Source organism: Anopheles nili, chromosome 2 (assembly GCF_943737925.1).
Source record: "Anopheles nili chromosome 2, idAnoNiliSN_F5_01, whole genome shotgun sequence".
NCBI lineage: Eukaryota > Metazoa > Arthropoda > Insecta > Diptera > Culicidae > Anopheles > Anopheles nili.
In genome coordinates this window covers 25,681,216-25,696,727 of record NC_071291.1, presented here as the reverse complement: position 1 = coordinate 25,696,727, position 15,512 = coordinate 25,681,216, and the positions used below count along the sequence as shown (strand labels likewise).

Genomic DNA, 15,512 nt, shown 5'->3' with positions numbered 1-15,512 from the left:
AACTTGCTAACCGTTAGCACCCCCACCCCCCTAGACAGACCCACCAAACTGTGTGTGTGTGTGTGTGCGGGCCCGAGTGGGGCCATTTTTTTAAAGGTTCTTTCGCCATCCCGGCAGACGCTCCACGGCATCGCGTGCGAGTGGTTTGCGGACGGTGAGCTTTGGGGGTTTGAATTGAGCTTTCGCACCCCAACCACAACTCCACCCTTGAGGTACCCCCGCTGTGGTGATATCAGCATTGACACCGAAACTGTTCGAACTTCTCGGCACACCCATTCAGTGAACGGCCGAGTTTGGGCGCGAGTTATGCCCAGCGGGCGACAGCAGATAGTGTGCCCCTGTTAACGCCCCGTGAGCCGGAGGGGTTTGAAAAACCCCGCTTTTAGGGGCTTTTCACCCGTGCAAGGAACCTCCCACCGTGCGCGCAAGGACCCACGACGCAACTTCCGGTGCAATAAATTCGATCGTACGCGCCCAATCCGCCACCAGTCGCCGTTTGCGAGTGTGGCCGAGTGTGTACGCCGGTGAAAGAGGTGTTGCAGATCGGTTGTGCTGATCGATTGTTCTGTTTGTGAGTGGAAAACCTAAGCAGTGGAGGACTTGCCAGCTGCCCATCACCTGCCTGCCTGCCAGATGACCAGCACCACGATGCAGACGGTTATCAAGTACGTAGAACGAAAGCTCTTTCCAGCCTCCCATCGGTCTCCTTCCATCCATGTTTCATGTGTATGTGTGTGTGTGTGTGCGTGTGTGTTGCTGTATATTTGCCCTAAAATTGGTGGTCGATGATGTGACGAGCAACAGCAGCAACAGCAGCAACAGCAGCAACAGAAGTCAGCAGTAGCAACAGTAACACAGGGTCACGCCATTACGTTAACGATCGTTCACCAACCCAGGCGCTACCCTAGAGGGTGTCGGTAGACGTGAGACGGTGGGGGGTGGGGGGGGGGCAAAAGTATGCTAATCGAATGCAAACCGGCCACAACACTCCACCGTAATGGCGGAGCCCAACTAAGCGATGCGTCAAACCAAAGCCAATCCGATGCACCGACGTGTTGGTCCGGAAACGGAACGCTTGGTTTGGTTCCGGTCCCATCGCTAGTGAAAGTAAAGCGCACCGAAACGGCCGCTTAAAGGAAGCCCAAAGCAAACAATGCCGAAATGAGCAACAAAAAAAACGGAAACAAGAAAAATAAAAGCTCACGTCCTGAGCTCCACGCAAGCGCACGCACGGGAAGCGGGAAATTGTTGGGCTGGAAATGATAAAAATACAAATTACTCACGATCGACAGGCCACTGTGCGGTCGGTGGTGGTGGCGGAATTACGAAACCACCAATCGTGAGCTTTCACTGCACGCGAACCCACCCCATCACTGTGACACGGTTTTATGGCACCTCGGTGCGGTTGTTTAACGGTCGGTTGTTCAATGTTGCCGACAATAAACGGCACTTGTGGTCACGATGTTTCCGGGTGCGGGGACGGCCTGCCAGGGAGGTGCATGTTTATGGCGCTTTTTCAGCGTGGAAATGGGTTTATGGTTGAGTAATGAAATGAGAAAAGCCAAATAAGCTGCCGTCCCCCACTGAACCGGTGCGGGTTCTTTACTAATGCGATGGCAAATTGGATCCTTTGCTCAGCGTTTATCAACACTTAAAAACCTGCTGTTGCATTGCTTTCCTGACTTCACAAATTCGACGTGGGCTCGGAAAAAAAGAGCTAACAAATCGGCTGTGCTATCAGTGGTAAGAATCGAACGCAAACCCGTTCCGCGGATGATGTGGAGAAATTTCAGCCACCTGCCCAGCTGGATGGAGCAACGCATGTTTGGGGACGATGGAAATTTTCGATCGCCTGATTACCTGCGGCGAAGCGGTTTGTGGGATTTTTGTTGCCCTTCGGCAGTTCTGCCCCCCCCCCCCCCCTTTTCGTGAAGAAACTGGTTTTTTGACCTTTGCGGGATGGTCGAGGGGTTGAATTGGAAATGAGATTTTTTCGAGTTTTGTTTTTATTCCAGCCCATCGGAGAGTCCGGTATGTAACACCGCCGGGAGGTCCCTTTTTTTGGGGGTGCGTATCTTTCGTATCACGTGCAACATCGCCTTGAAGCATAAATGATTTGTGTAACGGCTATTTGTTGGCATCAGTTTGTTTCGGTAGCAATATTAGCCAATGTTTAAGGTAGTGGCTTAAACCTGACTAATGGGTTTATCGGATGTTTATAACGAAGGTAACAGGTAAAGGGAATGATGCATTCGACATACGGGAGCTCTGACGCACGTGAATGTCGACTATGTCGACTCGAATTGCATGCGCAAATCCCACCGACTACTAAGATCTCTTTTGAGCGATTCTAGCATTCTAGCAAAGCGAAAGATGATTAAATTAGCAAGCCACATAAGAGACACATCGTACAATGGCCGGCGGAAAATATGCATAAAAAATACTGCCACTGCCTGCCTGTTCGAATACCTTTATCCGGGAACGTTCGCATCACGACAGGGAGTGATCCCATCTCGCGCATCACCCGCGGGACGGCATTCTGTTTGAGCAAGCAATCTACATAAATCACGGTGATAATATTATTCCGATACGCTCGGTTCTGCGCGTGCGAATGTACGTTTTTGCGGTGAGTGTCGCATCGAATGTGGTATTTATTCCTGCCGCTAATCGGTTCCCTCTAAAAGATCTCCACCCCTTTTGTGGTACTCCCCAGGGCGATTCCCCCCAGCCATGGGCAGCCCTCACCGGTCAATATGGTCAAGGCCTAACGGTCGTATGCCCCACTCGAGGTAAGCCTCGTGATGGCATTCAAACCACAGCCACACGATGACCCGCGCAGATGAGCCCATGTTTGATCTCGCGACGATAGCACGCGACCAGACTTGCCACCTTTTTGTACGCGGGTTGCTCGAGGGAAGCTTGGAAAATGCCCCAACCGCGAAGAGACAACGACGAATCCCAAATTTAAAAAAAACTAGAAAAATGCGCTAGACGGCAGGTGGAGAAAACGGCAATCTTGCGTACGAGCATGTGACCGGTTTTTCGAGAGGATCCCATTTATGGACGACACCGCCGATGGCCGTTATGGGGTGGTTGGATTTTCCCGCGGTCGATGGCAGCACGAGACAGCGCTCGGTGTCGAAATTAATCGAACCGGGAATTAGGCAATCGAGCGTTTGCAGGTGAATAAGATGTGCGCCTCCGGTGTGCATTAAGATGTATACTAAACACCCCAAAATGGGGGGGTGGTCTAATGATTATGGATGATTCCCACCGACGGTTCCCACACGAAGGCGCGAAGGAAACTAAACCCTCCCGGCGGTGGGATCCGCTTACTTTCGCTTTTCTTGTTGTATTTTTCTTTTTTTTTGGAAAATAATGGGTATAAATTAAGTTTGCAAAGCCCATTGCGCAACCATTTCCATACCGAAAAAGGCCTCAGGCCAATTGAGCTGTCACTGTCCATTTCGATAACCTAGCTTTTCCGGCAGGGTGCGTGAATTTCCCACCGATCGCATCCCGAAAATGCACCCTCCACGACTTTCTGGCCACGGAAATAATGGCGCCCCACGAGGAAAGTGTGAACACTTTTCCCGGTGTTAACTCACCCACCCGCCCACCTATTGGTGCAGCGGAAAATGAAGCATTTTTCCTTCAATCACCCCCGTACGAACAATGCGCCATTCGGATGCACCGGACGGGCACAATGGAAACCTCCGGTTCCGGTGATCGTGTGGGGAAAATTCCAACCACTTCAGATCGTGTGGGCTGTTTTTTGTTTGTTTGTTTGTCTTGTTCCGCTACCGGCTAATGAACCTGGGGTTAATGAATTTGCTATCCCAACAAAACGACACCTTTCGCTAGGCTGTGGAATGGTTTGTTTATCGTGCAATCAACCCACCTACAAACGGGTTTTCTTTGAGTTTTCTCGGCGACTTGCTTTCCGGGGTTTTTCAGGCGACAAAACGGAAGCAGCAGGCGAACGATCTTACGCGCGATTATTTACCATCAATTAGGTCTCAAGCCTATCCAGGGCGTGCTGAGCGTTGTGTGCTTGCAACCTCTGTCGCCCAAAACCGGAGGTCACTGTAAAAATGCGTCACGTCACAAACAGGCCTTCCGTTTGGAGAGGACGATCTCTCTTCGGCGGCATGATGTGGCACTTTTTGGGGCAATTTTTAGCGCGATCATTTGGCACCCGAAACCCTACCAACCATACGTGTGTGTGTGTGTGTGTGCGTGTGTGTGTCTCTCACACCCCTCTTTGGTGATCCACGTCGCAATTAATGAAACGCTGCCCGATGATCGTGCGAATCTCAATGAACGCTGCCAGTTCTCTGCCCGAAGGCCTTAATCATCAGCATCACCATCAAGCGGCAGGTTTTAATGCGCGTGCCGTCCATTAGGCCGTCTGTTTTTTTTTTTTATTTTTTGCGGGGCTGCAATCCGGGGATAGAAGCTTGCAGCTAAAGCGAAGCCAAAACCACGCGGGATGGCATTGCGAAATGTGCCACCGGTGGATTTGCAACCGGTGGTTGGGCAAAAGCTCCTCGTTTCGGAATAGAATTAACCGCGCTCTCACCTCCACCGAAGGTTAACGCCGTTTTCTCCCGCGTGTGTGTGTGTGTGTTGGGGGATGATAGAAAAGAAGGAAAACCCTCCCTTCCGAAAACGGAACCCAGAGAACACCGCTCGCTCTCTTTTGCCCGCGCCGCCGCGGCTCGAAACGGAAACGGAAGCTGCGGCGTTTGCCCCGTTTGGCGTGTGGCCACGATGATGGATGGCGGAAATAATAAATATTGAATTTAGGTATTGAAGCTCCGGTGAAAGGTCGCCGATCGGAAAAGGGCGGTCGTTGGGGTTTTGGAAAGCGCTGGCGTTAAGGCGTTGAGAAGCCCTTTTTTTACGCCGGTGGTCGTCGGGAGCTGGCCAATCGGTCCATCATACAGGTACGCGCTAACCAACGACCCTGCTTCCTTCGGTGCTTCCTTCGAACGCAAACCGGAAGCGGAACACCCGTACGTGCTCGCAGGCACTGCTTGAGATGAGGGATGCTCGTTCGCTGGTGACTAGCAAGTACAAGGTCCTTTTGCCGATGATTGATTGAGGAAATGATTAATCTATCGGATTCGGAAAAGTGGAAGAGAAGTGCACAGGACAGTGTCACCCGCACGGTGTTTGTGGAGCAAACATTGGCCCGCTTTACGGTGCGGTTAAAGCCACCGTGCAAGCTGTTACAACAAAACCTTACAACGCACCATCTCGTGAGTAATCGCGCGCATCGAAGAAATTACTCGCCCGTGGGAAAAAACGTACCGGAGGAAATTCCGTCGGAAGAAGTGCTACAGTTATCTATTCTCGTGAACACCTGCACCACGTACGATGGCATGATTCACGACGGTGGACCAGGAGTGGCATTTCCATTGTGCATTCTCAAGCTACGACACCGCACCCACTGGCGAGAAGAAATTCCGCTGGCGTTTCTGGCGCGAAAAAGCATAAAGGATACTAAAGGCGACCGCGTATCGCATTACGCCCGGGGCCTGCCCATCGGAGCTGGCGTGTCAGGAGCTAGTTTTCGGGGTTAGCGATTGCACCGTAAATTGCAACCACGTGTCTTGGGCCGTTCGTGGCTAAAATGGGGCGCTTGCATGACGCCAGTCCATAATGGCGTGTAGCCGGAAACCCGCTCCAATCGCTCCAGATCGCTACGGATACAGGAATGCGCCTCGTTCGCGATCGGAAAGGAACGGTCCTTTATTTATTTTTATTTTGTGGGCTTTTTTTTTCTTCTTCATCATTGGGATCGTGCAGATTATCCAGTGGGGCGTGGATGCCTCACTGCGATGGGGGCATCGATGTTGGATAGCGACTCCATTAAAAGCGCCACTCCTTGACATACTGCCGGTGCGTTCACGCGATGGATTCCACCCTGTGGCACCCTTTTCAGGTGGCCAAGGAAAAGGTGAAAAAAAGAGTGAGAAAGAGAGAGGAGAAATTCGCGCCAACTCCACGGTTGGGGGTGGTGACAAAAGAGAGAGAGAGAAGAAAAAAAACAGGGAAAACAAAGAAACCTTGCGTCCTCATCGGAATGCATAATACACCGCGCAAGGTTTTGCGCCGCGTCAAACCAACCGAAAGGAAACCGACGTCACAGGCGTTAGGCTCGGGGTTGATTATCCTTCAAGTTTTGCATACACGATGCAGCGCCGCCGTGACGCGGTGGTGTTTCATAATTTGCACCACCAGTGCCAGTGCCGGCGGCAGAAGGTAAAGCTAATTGTTTACCATTTTTTACGCGGTCCCTTCAGAGAGCGTGGCCTGCTGTGTGTACGTCTGCGGAAAAGGAGCCGGTCGAAATGCAAGCTCTAAGCTACCATAGCAACGGCACACCACATTGGGACGGATGCGTCGGCAAAACCTGTTGCGAAAAGCGTACCTTTCGGGTGGTGGCTGGCCGTTAAAAAGCCCATCACGCCGTACCACAGGGCTGTAGTGGGGTACAACAACAGAAAAAAAAGGATAGAAAAGACGCCTCAAGGTTAACGCCAGCACCACACGGAGCTGTAGCAAACTCCATCGCCGTGGAAAATGAGATTATCCGCAAACGGCGGTGAGGTAATAACGAACAGCCGCGTGGCTGAGTGGCATCCAGTTTTGTTTTCCGTTCCTTTTTGGGTGGTTTTATTTTTAACCCGTAAAATGCCATGTAAAAACATGCCTCAGAACCAGCCAGCGAGAAGCGGTTTTTTTTTTGTTGTTATTGTGGCATAAATCAATATCCACCCTCAGTTGCGTTAATACTTCACCTTTACGCGGGGAAGTTAAAAAGCCCGAACGGTGCCGGTCATGCCGCGAAAACACGTCACATGTCTCGGATGCGTTCCGTTGGCCTTCAAGGGAGAACTTTCATCCATTGTCACGTCCACTGAACGTCCAAGGGACACTTCACTGACCACGGTAGCTGCATCTCCCGCACTGCCTGCGCGTTCTAATTGCTTGTCTTTACGAACGCTGTACGCTGTAACTCAAGTCGCCGCGTCCACCAGCAGGCTGAGGATCACCACACCGTCTCCGTCGTCGGGCGTGCGTCAAATTCAAGGAACAAGCAACACGGCACCCGCAACGTCGATAAATGTATCTCCAACGGTCGCCCGAGGTGCTGCCTCACTCCGGACGGCCATTTGTTGGCCGTGCGTCAAGTTCAAGGGAAAAAAAAGCCCACACATCACCGCCTCGAGCGCGTTCTACCAGGCGTGACGTCCTGATGGCCGCACCAGAGGACAAGGTGGACGGAAGCTGGAACCGCATCCTATATTTGTACAGCCCTGCCCTGCTCTTTTAAAACCGACGAGCGATACGAGCACACGCTCTTATCTCGAGCACGTTTTCGCAACAAAAGAAGAAGGCAAAACAAAAAAAAAGAATACCAACAGGCAACGAACAACCCTCCGCAAAAGGGCTGCCGCGAGATGGCCGCGGTTTTTCGCAGTTCGGAGTCTGATGCGCCACAGTGCAGTTGCGTCCGATTGGCGATCGCAGTTCGCTCCTTTTTTTTTGTTGATTAGAACAATATCAATTTGCGTGTACGAGTGCGCGCGCGCGAGTGATTCGCGAGTGAAAAAAAAGCCCCAACACACCAATTGGTCACGGTCCGGGTACGGGGTCCGTGGACCTTCGCAAGGTGCCCGCGAGTACGTTGTTTGCATTGCAAAACCACCCCTAAGGGTGGGTGGCACACACAAGAAGGGTGGGGGTAAATCATTGGCCCAATCATCGAAGGTCGAACCTTGGGCGAGGTCCTGGAGGTCCCGGAGAAGCGTGCGTTGCGTTGCTAACGCTGCCAATAGCCTGCCCTCACAGGCTCGTGGCCCCCCGTTGGGACTCCATTCAATTAGTAAAACGCATTACAGATGGCAATAAATCTCAGCCCATTTGCCAAGAAGAAAAAAAACACGGTAATGGATCCCGGGGCGCGTGTGGGGGGTGCATTTAACCCTGGCGGCGGGTGTATTTCGCGAAGGCTCACGTCCGCGCGACAAAACGTCCAGTTCAAGGGTTAGCCACCGTCCCAACGAAGGGCAACCGCGCGTCATTGCTTGCGCCAGCAGCGCCATAATAAGCATTAATAATCGTAAAAATGCGCCACACATTGTGGGCGCTGGCGAAGATGACGATGGTGTGTACAGGGGTTTATCGGGCACATAAAGTTTGACTTGCAACTCGAGCACTGCCGGAAGCTGGCTGAATTCGAATGGCAAACGCCAGTCAACGAATCTGCTGAGTTAGGCTAAAGCCCGTACCGAGCCGGCAAGCAGGAAGAAATACCGGAGTCCCAACAATCGAGTGTTACCTTTCCACGGGTGGCCAAAGTAATGATGCTGCAATTTGTACCACCGGTTGCGTGACACGACAAACACACTTGCTTGGCCTTAGCCTATGCTTGTGTGTTGGCGCACGTACATGAAATCGGACGCCTTTAACGCCCGGGTTACGGTGTGGGGCTTTCGCGCCACCCTTTGGGACGCACAGCTGTCAACCGACGTAACCGTAAAAAGATCCGGTCGCTTCGTAATCTCTTTTTGCATTTACGTTTGAAAATCGAAACTACGAAAAATATGCTCCCGCTCCACCTGATCGTTGCGATCGAACGCCGTACGCCGTGATCGAGTCTGATGGTCTGCCCCCCAGGTGGAGTGCCACCATTTTTCCAACGTTCCATCCACGGACAACCGGTCCATCGGTCATCAGCGTAACCGGCGATGAAAAGTGTCTGCTTTGCTACACGCGTGCCTGTGTGTGGATGGTTGATGGCATTGCGTAACGTGTGCGGAACTCTGCCTCTGCCTGATATGATCGCGAATGGAACTCCACTCCTAGGGTGGACGAGTTTGATCACGGGAATGATCGTGCGTTAGGATTCAAAATGTTTAGCCAAATGGCGAAAGCGTCCATGTGTTTTTTTGCGACTGCGTGCTTTCACACACGCCAGCGGGCTTCAGCTGGGAGGGGGCCATTATTTTGAGTGGTAAATTTATTTGTTCACGGTTGGGGGGTGTAAAAAAAAGCCTCCAATCATTGTTCCGGTGGGTCATTCGGTGGGATGAAAGCACGCTCCAGATCGCACACAAATCGTCAACCCGTTCACAGCTTACTGAGACCGCGTAGCTAACCACTTTGGACAACATGAAATGATTGTCCCCAGGCAGGCAATGACCGCTACAAACAATTACCTACCAAAAATGTATCGAGTAGCCCGTGACGGAGATTTATTGGAAAGCTAATGGAGGCTGTATAATGGGAGGGAAAACACAAACCTTCGCCCTGTTGCCTACGCCCTGGCCAACTAGATTAAGCGTGGTGTTGTGGCAACATGGCGTAGAAAATGCACGGATCGGCGTCGAGTACCCCGATCGAGAGAGGCCAGTTTCCACTTGAACGAGTGCACATGCGACGAACTCGCATGCACTTGTGCATTTTGCGTGGTTACGACATCTCGGCTTGTTTCTACGTCAAATGGACGGCCACAGCTTCCTGGCCGCCAGTTGGATGGTCAATTATATTGCCTTATTTCCTACCCCGCCCCCATCGCACGCGTGGAAAATGCCCATTATCCGATATGGCCCCGGCGAACTGTTATGTGAAATTGGTAATGATAGCGAGCGGCGAAAGATGCCATATCGCGATTTGCGTACACACGCCGGTGGTGTTTCCTTGGGCGTTTCCAGCGGCCATTTTTGGTGGCGGCCATTTGCGAACCGTCCCCTGAGGCGTCCTAAGTAACGGCTTTCCACAACGAGGGTGGCACGCATTCTTAAGGCCACGGAGCAGTTTAGAATGCATTCGCGTGGAAGAGAAAGGAGAAAGGTTCCGTGAAAGCAAACCGACAACCGAACTGTTGCTGAGCTCAGGGGTTCCACAAAGCACTACCAGCCGAGGGGTGGCTTTTCTTTTTGGGGTCAGCAATTTCTGCCCAAAAGCGTTCTGGGGGACCGTTATGCCCCCGGTGTGGTGTGGGTTCTTTTATTACTGTTTTATGTTCCATGCAAAACCAGTTCCAGTGGCCGCGTTGGATTGCGTTTTCTGCTTCGTTGTGGTGTTTCGTACGTTGGGGAACATCTTCTGACGATGGGGAGAAATAAGAGCCCGGTGAAATGTTCTTCCCGAGCATTCGTGGACGTGGAAAATCACCAGGAATGTGTATGAGAAGCGATTCTTCATAGAGATCTTCTTCTTGAGGAGATTCTAAACTCACTCGCCTGTGCTAGATTTTCCACGAATTCCAAACTCCACCTCCAAGGGAAGATGGGTATTTTTGTTTTTGGGCCGCGATAAGGGAGTCCATCGATCACTCTCTCTCTCTCTCTCTCGCTCGCTCGCTCTCTCTCTCTCTTCCGATCCGGGCCACACGCGATCCAGAATCGAACGCATCAGACAGGAGCAACGGCTACGACGCGGGTCTCTTCCGGGTCAGATACCGCACGCATGATAGTCCTCGAGGAATTGCGCCGCGCGCGCAACTCTATTTTCGACCCCAACGATGTCCCGATCGAGTACGAGTGGTTCAGCGGCAAGTAAGTGTTTTCGTGGCCACAATTTCGGCCACAGTGCGTGTATCAGACCGTGAACCATCCCTGAACAGGTGCGAACCAACTCCCGGTGGGCATAGATCATCCTTAGGGGGCGCGTCTGGTGACGAGCAAAATGGCCACCGAATGCAAGCAGAGCACTCAGGGAGGTTGAGTGTTTGTTTTTTTTTCCCCGATTGTCAAACAAATTACACGCAGCACAACAGCAAACAAGTCGGCGCGGGCGAGTAAATTCGCTGACGAGTTTCCACCCCTAACGTGCGAAGGCGACCCGCGGAATTCGGCGCGTTTTTATTCTTTGTGTGACCCTGGTTTGGGCCCACGTTGCGTTGGTTTGCTGGTTTTGTGGAATGAAACGTCAACCGCTGGCAAAAAGCAACATAAATTTCTCCGTCTACCCTGCGGAAGGGTGTATCCTGGCGGTTGGCCACACTGTTTCAGCTGACGACGCACACACATACACGATCACTTTCACTCTCGCGATCAGCCAAGATGACCGCCAACAGCGTACGATCGCGTCTCGCAGATGATGCGCGCAACGTAATCAAGGGTCAGCCAGGGTGTATCATAATTACCGTCCATTCAATTGTACCTCCCTCTCGTACCCCAGGGTCGTCGTATTTTGAGACACCGACGGGTGATAATCAAAACACACACGCACGCAAGCACACAAACATTGAACGAGGACGATGGCGCGCGCAGTAAACGTAAACGAGCCGTTTGCAATTAATGAGGCACTTCCGAACAGTTCCGATCGTGATCGGTATTTTTTTTGTAATTTGTTTTAATTTTTTTTTGCTTCCACCGTTGCGTATTTTCCACGCTTTTCATCCCCGGTTTTCCCTTCCCCACAGAAACCCCAGCTGGTGGCGCCGCCGAACCGCGCTGGAAAAGGTTCTTACCCTTATCAGTGCCGTGTGTGGAGTAGCCGTGGTGGCGTTGATCATATCGCTGCTCGCAGTCGTCTTGACGGACAAAATTCAGAGTAAGTAAAACAGGCGGCACAATGTGTAGCAGGTTGCAGGCTTAAGCGAGGGAAAAGCTGCAAGTTCCTGGTCTTCAGGGGGAGCAATAAAATAGGAGCCGTGCCGTAAATTTTCACTTTGAGCCCTGCCCTGGTAATATGCGCTTAAAATGGCATGGCTTGCTCAGCATCCGGTGAGATAAAGCTCTTAACGGAGTAGAGTATTTTGTCGAGTTGAAACACACAGCAGGCGTGGCAATGCGTTTCCACGTGGCAACCGTGACCGAGCTCGAGTATCGACCGGGGAGGGGACATTATTGTCAACCGAATAACCTTCAAATGCATGACTCAGAACTGTTTGATTTTCTCTCAACAACGTACACACAACAACAAACAAACAAAAAAGGGTGAACATTACATTAACGTTCGCCTGTGGTTTGCCCAAACCCGGCCCCAAAGTAAACACGATCGGCGATCTCGACGCGAGATCGACGTTTCCAGGTTTCGAGGTTAATCGTTCCGCGTACGTACACACCATTTTTCGCCATTTTTCGATACCCCAAACGATCGGTACGTGATCGGTCTACACGATTTAACGGTGACCGCATCAGCGCCAAAACGGTTCTCGGGCGCGTGCAAGCGCCTCATTAGCACTTCCGGGCAAACAGCTCAGCAAAATGTCGTCTGTACAAATTGGCTTCTTCTTGGCTCTGATCTTGGCAGGTGAAAGTAGCTCATCGTCGGCTCAACCCTTGATGGCCGGACGGCGTGGTAAAGCGCTGGCAACGCACCCGAACGCGTACAACGGAGTCACGGAGAAGAACGCCGATAACATCTGCCTCACGCCAGGATGCATCCATTCGGGTGAGAATTTTTCGTCCTCGCGTTTGTCCCCCTTTGCGTGCGTTTAATCCGAACGTTTTGTTGCTCCTGCGAAACAGCCTCGAAGGCGCTGGATCAGATGGACCAGGACGTGGAACCGTGCGATGATTTCTACAACTACGCCTGCGGGAAGTTCGTGAAGGAAACCATCATCCCCGACGAGAAGGTGTCGGTGAACACGTTCTCCGTGATCGGGGATCGCTTGCAGCAGCAGCTCCGGTCGCTTGTCAGCGATGAGATCACCGAAAAGGAAGCGACTCCGTTCAAGCTGGCCAAGAACCTGTTTAAGCTGTGCATGAATAAAAGTGTGTATTAACTGCAGGGTCCCTATCGCTATCGCCATAGCCATCGTTAATGGTTCCCCAAAATTTGTCGTCTCTTCTCACTAAAGCTCGCATCGAGGAGAAGGGCATCAAGCCGCTGTTGGACATTCTGGATACGCTGGGTGGATGGCCGGTTCTGAAGGGCGACAACTGGGACACGGATTCGTCCTGGTCTTGGGTTAAATCTGTGAAAGACTTCCGCAACAATGGCTACAGCACGGATTACTTCTTCGATTTCTCCATCGGAAGCGATTTGAAGAACTCCACCCGACGCATCATTGATGTACGTCAAGTGATCAGCAATGGGGAGTGGGTTTTCCGACGTCCCACAGCTCACCTGACGTTCTTTTGCTTGCTTTCTTCCGTTTTAACAGACCGACCAGGCATCGCTGGGCATCAGTCGGGAGTATCTGGTGAAGGGCATGGAAAACCCGATCGTATCGGCGTACTACAACTACATGGTTGACATGGCCGTGCTGTTGGGTGCCCAAGAAGAACGCGCTAAACGGGAGCTGATGGATTCGCTCAACTTCGAAATGGCGCTGGCCAACATTTCGCTGCCCAATGAGAAACGCCGGAACGCGACCGCGCTGTACAACCCGATGACGATCAAGGAGTTCCAGCAGCGCTACCCGTACACCGACTGGTTGGAGTACTTCAACGCCATCCTAAAGGACACCGGCATCATGGTCGACGAGAAGGAGGTGATTATCGTAAGCGTACCCACGTTCATGGAGCAGCTCGGTCCGTTGCTACAGAACACACCGAAACGCGTCATGGCCAACTACGTGATGTGGCGCATCAGCGGGTTCTCGTCGTTTTTCCTCACCGAGACGTTGCGCAAACGTCAGCTGCAGTACAGCACGGCGCTGAGTGGCAAACAGGAGCAGGAACCACGGTGGAAGGAGTGTGTCGACATCACCTCCGGCAGTTTGCCGATATCGGTCGGTGCGCTGTACATCCGCAAGTACTTCCGGGAGGACTCGAAGCGCGCCGCCCTGGACATGGTGAACGACATCAAGACCGTGTTCGTGGACATCCTGAAAAAGGTCGACTGGATGGATGAGGTGACGCGCGTGTCGGCGCTGGAGAAGGTCTCCACGATGGCCACGCACATCGGCTACCCGGACGAGCTGATGGACGACACCAAGATTGCGGAGTACTACAAGGACCTGGAGTTCCAGCCGGACAGCAACTACCTGAACACGATCCTGTACATGAACAAGTTCGGTACGACGAAGGCGTTCAAGAAGCTACGCATTCCGGTCAACAAAACCGACTGGATCACGCACTCGAGACCGGCGGTCGTGAACGCGTTCTACTCCTCCATCGAGAACAGCATCCGTGAGTATACACCCTGGTGGTTTTCCGCGACGCGAGCAGGTTCTTCACTTCACCGGTATCACATTCTTTTTGCAGAGTTCCCGGCCGGTATCCTGCAAGGACAGTTCTTCTCGTACGATCGGCCAAAGTACATGAACTACGGTGCGATCGGGTTCGTGATCGGTCACGAGATCACGCACGGTTTCGACGACCAGGGCCGGCAGTTTGACAAGAACGGTAATCTCGTCGACTGGTGGCATGCGGACACCAAGAAGGCCTACCTGGAGAAGGCACGCTGCATCATCGAGCAGTACGGCAACTACACGGAAACGAACGTGAAGCTGAACCTGAACGGCATCAACACGCAGGGCGAGAACATTGCGGACAACGGTGGCATTAAGGAGGCGTACTACGCGTACCGCAAGTGGACGGAAAAGAATGGTCCCGAGGCTCGTCTCCCGGGGCTGAACCTAAGCCCGGAGCAGATGTTTTGGCTGTCGGCCGCACAGACCTGGTGCTCGGTTTACCGTCCGGAGACGATGAAGATGCGCATCACCACGGGTGTGCACTCGCCCGGGCAGTTCCGTGTGCTTGGTCCGATGAGCAACATGCATGAGTTCGCTAAGGACTTTAACTGCCCCGTTGGGTCACCGATGAATCCGGAGCACAAGTGCGAGGTGTGGTAAAAGGACGACGCGGCTCAGCGCATCCTCGGAACCGGCCCAAGGTGCAAAGTTTGCGAACGCCCCTTCAGCGGAAAAGCGGAGAAGCCTTCGGTTTCGTTACTTAATTTATTTAGTCGACGTGTTTTTTTTATTTACGTTCCACTACTTCTGGCCGCGGGCTACAGCTCAGGCCAATCGCGAACGCTACTTACAACCGAGCGGCATCCCAGTTGTTTAGGGGTGTTGTTCGATTAGTTGTTTCGTAAGAGAAGGAAATATTCTTCGACCGCTTTTAATGGAGGACGTCCAGGGGGAACTTTCTTAAGTGCGGGTTTTGGGGGCGTTCAGTGTGGGGAAAAACATAGATAAACTCACAAACATAGAGGAGCATCAGCATAAAAACGCTAGATGATTAAAATTTTCCCATGAAATTCGTTCCGAAACGAAGAGAACAACATTCAATGGAGGAGTACTGTTGTTAATGGACTTGGTAGAGAATCGAACCAGCTTTGCTTTTAAAGGGAGTAACAACCCTGCGGTCGAGTCCTTACATTTCTTCTCTTTGCTATGTTTAAGTAGTTTATACAACTATAAGAAAGATTCTCATGCCGCGAACCGTGGGTTCTATCATTTTATCAAACAAACACAAATATTGCTTTATGATATTAAAGTGTCATAAATAAAGATAAACATGTTTTGTACAACAATCACAGGAGATCATTCACCATTGCAGGCGGTTTCTTTCGGTTTGCAATATCGTTTGATA

At 51.9% G+C, this 15,512-nt stretch overlaps 1 protein-coding gene across 2 annotated transcripts; it reads left to right on the top strand.

Annotated features, from left to right (window-relative positions):
- The first annotated feature begins 509 nt into the window (after nt 1-509).
- Nucleotides 510-15,399, top strand: LOC128732249 (neprilysin-2). Of its 2 annotated transcripts, none has more exons than XM_053825420.1 (7): nt 510-665; nt 11,444-11,574; nt 12,277-12,417; nt 12,495-12,740; nt 12,827-13,041; nt 13,133-14,102; nt 14,178-15,399. In XM_053825420.1, exons 1-7 carry the CDS (start codon nt 634-636, stop codon nt 14,765-14,767), a joined length of 2,325 nt encoding a protein of 774 aa, XP_053681395.1. In that variant the 5' UTR covers nt 510-633; the 3' UTR covers nt 14,768-15,399. The 2 variants fall into 2 exon arrangements, with proteins under 2 accessions (XP_053681395.1, XP_053681394.1); XM_053825419.1 differs by lacking the exon at nt 510-665 and adding an exon at nt 10,486-10,574.
- The last annotated feature ends 113 nt before the right edge of the window (nt 15,400-15,512 follow it).

Coding starts and splice junctions, on each gene's coding strand:
- LOC128732249 (XM_053825419.1), top strand. CDS start 10,486: ATGATAGTCCTCGAGGAATTGCGCCGCGCGCGCAACTCTATTTTCGAC. Junction 11,575..12,276: donor CTTGACGGACAAAATTCAGA/GTAAGTAAAACA, acceptor TGATCTTGGCAG/GTGAAAGTAGCTCATCGTCG. Junction 12,741..12,826: donor TAAGCTGTGCATGAATAAAA/GTGTGTATTAAC, acceptor TTCTCACTAAAG/CTCGCATCGAGGAGAAGGGC.